Raw genomic sequence first — 9680 nt, 5'->3', positions numbered from 1 at the left:
GGGTTCCAAAATCATTAATTACATGTGAATTCCTAAAATCCCAAAAGTCTAATGATCAGGAATGATGGGGTTACTGACATTACGGCTCTGAGAAATAGCGGCCATCCTAGGCTCCCCAGAACAACAGTTGCCGTAACAAAGAATTGAAGGTTGTCACGCGGAGGGGGAAAATACATTTTGAAAGACATCAGAGAAAGCAAATCCCATTAGGACAGGGATTTTTGTGTTTGGTTCTTTGCAGTATCTATAGCACCTGAATTAACCCACTGCTGTCGAGTTGATTCCGACTCATAGCAACCCTAAAGGACAGAGTAGAACTGCCCCATAATGTTTCCAAGGAGTGGTTGGTGGGTTCAAACCGCCAGCCTTTTGGTTAGCAGCTGTGCTCTTACTGCTGTGCCACCAGGGCTCCTAGCACCTGAAATGGTGTCCAGCACACAGCAAAAAAAAACCAAAAAACTGTTGCCATCAGGTCAATTCCAATTATTTATGTGTTAGAGAGTAGAAGTGACCCATAGGTTTCTTCCTGGCTGTGATCTTGACAGAAGTAGATCGCCAGGCCTTTCTTTCCCAGTGCCTCTGGATGGGTTCGAACCACCAGCCTTTGAGTTAGGGTCGACCACGAGCTGCTTTCACCACCCAGGACCTCTAGCATATAGTAGGTGTTCAATAAATATTAGTTGAATGACGGCTTCTCCTGGATCAATTCCTTGTTCTCTTGATATTTGTAAAAATGTGATGTGACAGGACTTTCTCGCTCATACAATTAAAGTAGGAATTACTGTCTTCTAGACTTTTTTTTTTTTTTTAGACACAAGGCGCTTCTATTAAAAGTACAATTAAGAATGATGAAGGTTTTCTTTCAGTCTGAGCGCACTTTTCATGCTTACGGAATCAAAGCACTAAGTCTAAATCCAGAAAGACTAAAACCATCAATTGTGAATTCAATTATCACACAGTAAAAATTACCTAGTGTCAGTGGAATAATAAAATTACAGATTAATAAAATGAGCTAAGTGAAATAAATACTGCTTTCAAGAAAACAGTCATTCTTCTACAAATTCAATATTGACAACATTTCTTCCCTTCTAGAGGATTCATCTTTATACAGCACAGCCAACCCAACTACCATACGATTAAGCTGAGAAGGGCTAATACCTGATGTTTAATTTATCTCCCTATGAAACGACATACTACCTCCTAATAAATAATACAAAACTTGAAGCTCTCTTGTTGGGAAACTCTGAGGGAAATCAATATAGTTGTGCTTTTAGATTCTTCACTCCAAATCCAAAACCAACATTCTTAAACTTGACGTTTAAGAACCAATTTCTGTTTACAATTTGGTCTTGATTAGCAAACATAATTCTTTTCTAACCTTATTTGTCACAAGCATTCAATCCTTTTTGGTTTTCAACTTAGTGCATCACTGGTGAAAATAGGTTATAATTCAAGAACATTCAGATACATGTATGAAGGAGCTGAAAACCACTGGAGATGGGCCTACTTAGTTATATACAGAATATATAATTTCTGACTTCACAGAAATAGAAAGGGCCAGAAAATCCAGCTAAGAGGTCCTTTTTAATAACAGAAATTGAGTTCATATTTACATCGTATACAGCATTCATATACTAAGTAGTGTTGTTGACAGATGCCATCAAATTTATGCCAACTCATGGTGACCTTATGGTTTAACCGAATGAAAGGCTACCTGGTGTGCACCATCTTCTTGATCATTGGTATGCTTGAGTCGCTTGGCACAGCTATTGTGTCAATCCATCTAATTCAGGCTTTCCCTCATTTTTGCTGACCCTCTACTTTATTAAACGTGATGTCCTTCTCTAGGGATTGGTCTTTTCTGATGACATGTCCAAAGTAAGCGAGTCAGAACTGTGTGTCAATTCTAAAGGCGTCTCCTTTTCTACCCGTGATAGTTCTGAATGGGAACATGTTCCATAAATGTCTGGGAAAGCTTTGGTTTGGGATTCCATAGCTCACATGGTAACAGCATAGAAGGTTTCTGAAAGGGGAAAATGTGGAATAATTTGGAACACATGCTTACCAACTCTTTTTGCTTTGGACTTCCCAAAACATTGGACAATCCCTTCTGCCTCGCATTGTACCATGAGGAGCTCCACTGTGTTTTGTATGTGAATGAAGCTCTCCAATTTAAAGTGAGGAGAGTAACAGATGGACTTAATTTAAGGAAAAGGGCTCTTTGAATTGTTCTCAGTACAGCAGACCCCCCCTTATCCGAGGGAGATACATTCTAAGACCTCCCATGAATGCCTGAAACCAAGGATAGTATTGAATCCTATAGATACTATGATTGGTCCTATACATACATACGTATGATAAAGCTGAATTATAAATTAAGCACTGGAAGAGATTAACAACAGTAACTAATAATAAAATAGAACAATTAAAACATTATACTGAATAACAGTTGTGTGAATGACGGAGCGGGACGGACAGCCTGCGATTCCATCACGCTCAGCACTCGGTTAACATTTTCAAACCACGGTGGACCGTGGGTAAGTGAAACTGCAGAAAGTGAAACCACGGATAAAGGGGGACTGCTGGGGCTCCTGGACCCGAAAGTAAGCGTCTGTGCGAGCCACTAGAAATCGCCTAACACTGGGCACGACGGAAATCTCTGACACGGAAATGAGTGCTTTGCACTGTAAAACCCATCGTCGTCGAGCTGATTCCGACTCATAGCGACCCTACGGGGAATTTATTATTCCAATAAGGGATGCCTCCAAACACCTGACCATAAACATCACACCTGCTATCACCATCGTTAGTCAACAGAAGACTAAAAGCCTTAGCCGGCATTAAGGCCTGAGGAAGAGGTAAAATGCTAAAAGTCTGGGAAGAAGAATATAAAATTGTCATCATTCACAGACTACGTGATTGGTTTTATAAGGAAACTGCGAAAGAATCATCAGATAAAATGTTATTGCCTCGATAATGACAGAGAAACCCGTGAAAGCCGAACTCGACGGGACTGCCTTATTTTTCCAGGTCTTGCAAGTTTTCCACCTCTGACAGGGGCAGTCTTACAACTTTTCTATCATCACTCCCTACTAGAGGAAAATAGTTAGGTTTTCCTTCTCTGCCAGGTTTCTGCCTTACACATGTTCTGGCTTTTTCAGGTTTTCCTGTATAACAATATTGTTGGATTCACAGTCAACATATAAATATAAAATGTATCGTTCGTACAAGCAAAGAACCCTGTGGCGTAATGATTAAGTGCTCAGCTACTAACTGAAAGGTTGGCGATTCAAATCCACCCAGTGGCTCCGTGGGAGAAAGACCTGGTCATGTGCCCCGGCGAAGATTACAGCCAAGGAAACCGTATGTGAGGCTGCTCTACTCTGTCATATGAGGCCACTATGAGTCCAAATCAGTTCAACGGCGCCCAGCAACAACACATGTACAAGCAACAAAAATTAGACAATGAAATTGAGAAACATTACGCCGTATACAATAGGATCGAAATAAACACAAATACCTTGGAATAATAATAAAAGGTCTTACAGCCTCTTCGCAATATACAACATTATTGAGAGAACGTTTTAAAACCTGAATAAACAAAGGAATATATCACATCTGTGGCTTGGAAGGCTCAGGATTTTTAGACGTGAATTCTCTAACCATTGACGTAGAGATTTGCTGCGATTCAATAAAGATGCCGGCAGATTTTTGTGGAAAACAACGGATTCATCCAAATATTCATATAAAAACGCAAAGGGTCACGAAGAGCCCAGACAATCGTGAAGAAGAAGATAAAAATTGGAGTACTTTCACAACCTAATATCAAGAATATTAATAAAGTCATAGTAGTTAAGACAATGAGGTATTTGCACCAAGGTGAAAAACAGCCAAATGACACTATAGAAAGTTTGAAAATTAACTTCTGTCTCTCTCTCTCTCTCTATGTATATATACACATACATACATACATTTATATATGTAATATATATACACAAATCTACATATATATATATTTGATTTAATTAAGGCAAAAGTGGTAACAGAGTTTTGGGGAAGGGATCACTTTTAAATAAAAGATGCTGGGTTACTTGAAATCAGCAGAGATAAAAATAAAAGAACACTGACCTCGTACACTGGCCCATACAGAAAACTGAACTCTAAGTGAAAGTCAGTCAAAGACCAAAAAAAAAAAAACCAAACCCACTGCCATCGAGTGGATTCCGACTCATAGTGACCCTACAGGACAGAGTAGGGCTGCACAATTTCCCAGAAGCATCTGGTGGATTCAAACTGCCAACCTTTTGGTTAGCAGCTGTAGCTCTTACCCACTGCACCACCAGGGTTTCCCAATCAAAGACAGGGAGATGTAAAATGATAAAGCTTCTAGAAGGTAAAAAAGGAGAGTATCTCTGTGGCCTTTGTGTGAGCAAAGATTCGTTACACAAGACACCAAGAGCAGTAGACAGAAGCAAACAAACTGATGAAGTGATCCTCTCTGTAATTAAGGGCGATTTAGAAAGTAAAAAAGGGGAGAGTGCCTTAAAGCAGGAGAAGATTCTCGCAACACATCAAACTGACAAATGACTCACATGCTCCATAAGGAAAGAACTCGTTGGCGGATTTCAAAACTGCACAGAAACTCCCAGGAATCAACATCGACCCCTTCAGATATCAGAACAATAAGACATTTTAAAAAGAGGTATTTAAGGGTTTTGTTCAGCGATGCTTTAATACCAGCACTGTGGCCTGACACGTCCCTGTTCACAAGTGCCTTCGTGTCACTGTGCCATCTCCAGCACAGCCCGAGAGCAGCTTACCCACCTTCAGTCTTCTTCCAGTAGACCTTGACCTGCAGCTGGTTGTCCTGGTAGAAGGGAGCCCCGATTTCCAGGAGCCGAGTGGGTCGTCTTCTTTGAAAAGGGGTCTTGATTTGAATCACATCTTTTCTACTTTTCCCAAGGGTTTCCTCTACAACAAATTCAAAGTACAGCATTCTAACTTACTTGTGAAAATGATCCCACTGAACTTAATTTCATTTTATTATTTCACACCAGTGCCAGTTTTTTAAAGTAAAATATGATGTAACTCCAGATTTTTCCAGGCTCCTGGTGATGACCCATCTTCATAATACACTGAAATAAATGCCTGAAAATACCCGTCATCCCAGAATTTAAGTTGGTAATCAATAGGTATTCACCCATGCTTGAAGGATGCTCTAACTAAAGTAACAAAGTTAGGACAGTTAGGGGGAAAACTGTCTTAATACAACATTTTATGCAGTTATGAAGGGTATAAAATAAATAATATTAAATGACCATTTAATGGAAACAACGGATAACTTTTCACAGAAATGCTGACATTACGCATCAATACATCATCCATCAAGTCCAACTTTATCAAATTGGTGGCAAGGGGTCCAAATTGAATCAACAATGGTAAAATGCCAGCTTCAGTCACAGCCCTCAATAACCAGTCTACACACTGCGGAAATTAGTCGCAGACATCCAAAAGTCTGACAGATATTAAAGTAAAATAATAAAATACTCAGCAAATGGAATGGAAAGCACTGTCGACAACACATTAGAATGAGAAATAAGCTACAAGGACACATTCGTTCACTCAGTCATTCCTTCTGTAAACCTTTAGTGACTGGGCGGTGCAAATGCTTAACACGTTCCGCTGCTAACCAAAAGGTTGGAGGTTCAAGTCCACCCAGAGGTGCCTCTGGAGAAAGGCCTGGTGACCTGCTTCTAACAAATGAAGCGTTGAAAACCCCAGGGAGCACAGTTCTACTCAGACACACATGGGGTCACTGTGAGTCAGAATCGACTCAGTGGCAACTGGTTGCTAGCTCCCTCAGTACCAGCACTGAGCTACATGCTGGGCATATAACGCTTTTCTACTTGAGGGGCTCTGGAGATAACAAAAGACATGTCTATAGAAAACTCTACCACAAAATGGAAGCCATGTCCACGGTGCAATAGGAGCGTAGTCGGGGACGGAAGGAATCATATGAGCCTGACAAACTCCTGCTGTCTGTTCCTGGAACAAGTGCTGACAGACTTCTGATGAATGAGCTGTAGGGAGTACGTGGTAAAATTGTTTCAATATGAGATGGTGCTCTATGGAGAAACCGGGGCACATTAGGAAAGACAAGGTGAGAATACATGTGTGCGCTCATTACTGTCTGCTTTTTTAACACTGGAAACCCTGGTGGCGTAGTGGTTAAGTGCCACAGCTGCTAACCAAAAGGTCCACAGTTCAAATCCACCAGGCGCTCCTTGGAAACCGTATGGGGCAGTTCTACTCTGTCCTATAGGGTCGCTATGAGTCGGAATGGACTCGACCACAACGGGTTTGGGTTTTTTTGTTTTTGTAACATTAACTTTTTATTCCTATTATCTATTTAAAAATGCATTCCGTATACACTCATTACAAAGCAAGGACAATATAAAAGTGAAGAAGAATGCATTACAGTGTTGGCGAAGAGTACTGAATACACCATGGGCTGCCAGAAAAACAAATCTGTCCTGGAGAAAGTACAGCTAGAATGTTTCTTAGAACCGAGGATGATGAGACTTCATCCCCCTTACTTTGGACATGTTTTCAGGAGGGACCAGTCACTGGAGAATGACATTATGCTTGGTAAAGTAGAGGGTCAGCAGAAAAGAGGAAGACCCTCAACAAGACAGATCGACACAGTGGCTGCGACAATGGGCTCAAGCACAGCAATGATTGGGAGGATGGCGTGGGACCAGGAAACGTTTTGTTCTGTTATACACAGGGTCACCATGGGTCTAAGCTGACTCAACGGCAACTAACAAGAATGACCCCAAGCCCCAGGACTCCCATATCCAATGGGAGATAGAGGTACGCTGCTATAAAACAAGACATGACGAACTGTTTCTCTGAACTGGGCAATTTAAACTTTCCCTCCTTGACCACTTCTTACTGTGTCTCTGTCTCCGGAGGGTCATGATCTGGCTCTAGATTTATTTTCTGTTTTCTGTTGGAATTTAGCTGCATCATCTCCTGTTTGTGCCACAAACTACAACTTATCCCTAGAGTGAGTCGGGCTCAACTGTATGTTTATATTTCTGATTCCCTGATGTGGGAAGGCACCAGCACGCCTTCTTTCTGCCTGGTGCAAGCTCCTTCAGCCTTCCAAGCTCCCCATGAGCGCCTGGAATAGCTCCTTGGCGAACGTCTCTCAAGGTGATCCGAAACACACCTCTCTTCGGTGCTCTTGTATTGTTCCAATCTTGAACGCATTTTTTCTTTAACTTGCTCTTCCTTTGTTTCCTTCTTTCTGAATTCCAAACAGCCCAAATGTTGTTGTTGTTGTGTGCTACCAAACTAATTTTGACTCATAGCGACCCCATGTGACAGAGTAGAACTGCCCTGTGGGGTTTCCTAGGCTGTGATCTTTACAGAAGTAGATGGCCAGGTCTTCCTCCTGTGGAGCCACTGGGTAGGTTCGAACAGCCCACCTTTCAGTTAGCAGCCAAGCGTTTAACCGTTGCACCTCTAACCAAAACAGCTCTAGGTGAAGAGATTCAGCCCTATTGACAATGTCCTGATAGCAAGTGAGATATCAAAAGTTTTCCAACAAAGGTTACAATGAGATTTCTAATAAGGCTTAGAGTGAGAGTCACATTCCTGAGCAGGTGGGAAGAAGGGAGAAAGAGGAGGGTGAACAAGGGTGAACTCTCAATCTGGGGGATCAGACAGCAACAATAAAGGGAAGCTAGGGCCCCCCTCCCCCCCAAAAAAACCACATCAACTGTCTATTTTGGCTCGTACTGGTGTGTTCATTAATTGATTTATTCAGAAGACGTAACGAAAAGGGCTTCTTGTGGTCAGTTGCCTTCAAGTTGACTCCAACTCGTGGTGACCCAAGGTACACCAGGATGAAACACTGCCTGGTCCCACACATCCTCACCATCGCCAGCATGACTGAGCGTGTTGCTGCCTTCCACCCTAGAGGGCTTCATCTTCCAGCACTGTATCAGACAGTGTTCTGTTGTGATCCATAGGGTTTTCACTGGCTAATTTTTAAAAGTGATGGCCAGGCCTTTCTTCCTAGTCTGTCTTAGTCTGGAAGCTCTGCTGAAATCTGCCCACCACAGGTGACCTTGCTGGTATTTGAAATACTGGTGGCATAGCTTCCAGCATCACAGCCACACACAAGCCACCAGAGTACGACAAACTGGTGGAAAAAGTCTTGGGTACTTATTAATCACGTCCATATTTAGAGTATTTTAATTTAAGGAGTTTAAATAAATGTCTAAACAAACGAAAAATGCTTATTAAGCTAATATTTTATGAAAGGCACTACACCCTACAGAATGCCCAGACCAATAGCCCGGTAAGAGTCCAGAAAAGTAGGCAGGGTAGGACATAGGAAAATTACAGGGCTCCTGGCCAAAACCCTTCACTTTTTTGATACCACCATGGAGTTAAAGAATATTCCTGGTTATTAGCAAAGTCATTTTAAATAACTAATTAGGACTTAGGATTTTCACAAAGTCATTTATGTTTCGAATGTCTTAAATAATATGTGCTATCGAGAAGTCAGAGCCTTAGTGGCATAGTGGTTAAGAGCTACGGCTGCAAACCAAAAGGTCAGCAGTGTGGATCCACCAGTTGCTCCTTGGAAACCCTATGGGGCAGTTCTACCCTGTCCTATAGGGTCACTATGAGTAGGAATTGACTCGACAGCAACGGGTTTGGGGTTTGTTTGTTTGTTTGGTATTGAGAAGTTGCCAGTGGATAACTGTTGTAGACTGAATTGTGCCCCCCAAAATGTGTGTTGAAATCTTGGCTGCTGTGCCTATAAATATGCTCCTCTTTAGAAATAGGGGTTTTCTTTTGTTGTATTAATGAGGACAGACCAGTATGCGGTGGGTCCTAGACCTAATGTCCTGAGCTAAAGTGAACGAGGGTGGTGAGGTCCAATCTGAATCCAAGTTCTGAGTTATTAAAAGAGCAAAACAGACACAGAGACACACACAGGGGGCTGGGGGGAGAGGAAGATGCCATGTGAGGACCCGTCTACAAGCAAAGGAATGCCAAGGATCGCCAGCAGGCACCAGACACTCGGAGAGAGAGGTTCACTGAGGGAATTGGCACAGTCAAGATCCTGATTTGGACTTCAGCCTCCAGGACTGTGAGAAAATAATTCTCTGTTCTAAAGCTACCACATGTTGTATTTCTGTCACGGCAGCACTACAGAGCTAAGACAATAACCAAGATAGAAGTTTGAACTCTATGTTTAACCTCTTTGTGAATCCTGTCTTCCTACCGTATCCCATAGGAGCCCTGGTGGCACAGTGGATAAGCACTCGGCTGCTAAATGAAAAGTCGGTGGTTCGAATCCACCAGCTGCTCTGTGGGAGAAAGATGTGGCAGTCTGCTTCTGTAAAGACTACAGCCTTGGAAACCCTATGGGACAGTTCTACTAGTTCTACTCTGGCCTATAGGGTCGCTATGAGTCGGAATTGCTTGACGGCAATGGGGTACTATATCCCACTAGAAGAAGGAGAAGCTTGCCATTGAGTCAATTCCAACTCGTAGGGACCCTATAGGACAGAGTAGAACTGCCCCATAGTTTCCAAGGAGTGCCTGGTGGATTCGAACTGCGGCCGTTTTGGTTAGCAGCTATAGCTCTTAACCAC

General features: G+C 42.3%; 1 protein-coding gene across 3 annotated transcripts in view; it reads right to left on the bottom strand.

Moving 5' to 3' along the window:
- ANOS1 (anosmin 1) overlaps positions 1-9680 on the bottom strand; it is a 240315-nt gene that overhangs the window by 18690 nt on the left and 211945 nt on the right. For 2 of the 3 annotated variants that reach the window (XM_049872287.1, XM_049872290.1), the window contains one exon: positions 4825-4971. The exons of the other annotated variant lie outside the window; for it this stretch is intronic. In XM_049872287.1, the coding sequence (XP_049728244.1) occupies positions 4825-4971 (147 nt within the window). The remainder of the gene's footprint in view (positions 1-4824; positions 4972-9680) is intronic. 3 annotated transcript variants of the gene reach the window in all.

This window comes from Elephas maximus, chromosome X (assembly GCF_024166365.1).
Source record: "Elephas maximus indicus isolate mEleMax1 chromosome X, mEleMax1 primary haplotype, whole genome shotgun sequence".
Classification (NCBI taxonomy): domain Eukaryota; kingdom Metazoa; phylum Chordata; class Mammalia; order Proboscidea; family Elephantidae; genus Elephas; species Elephas maximus.
This window is presented reverse-complemented; position numbering and strand designations above follow the sequence as displayed.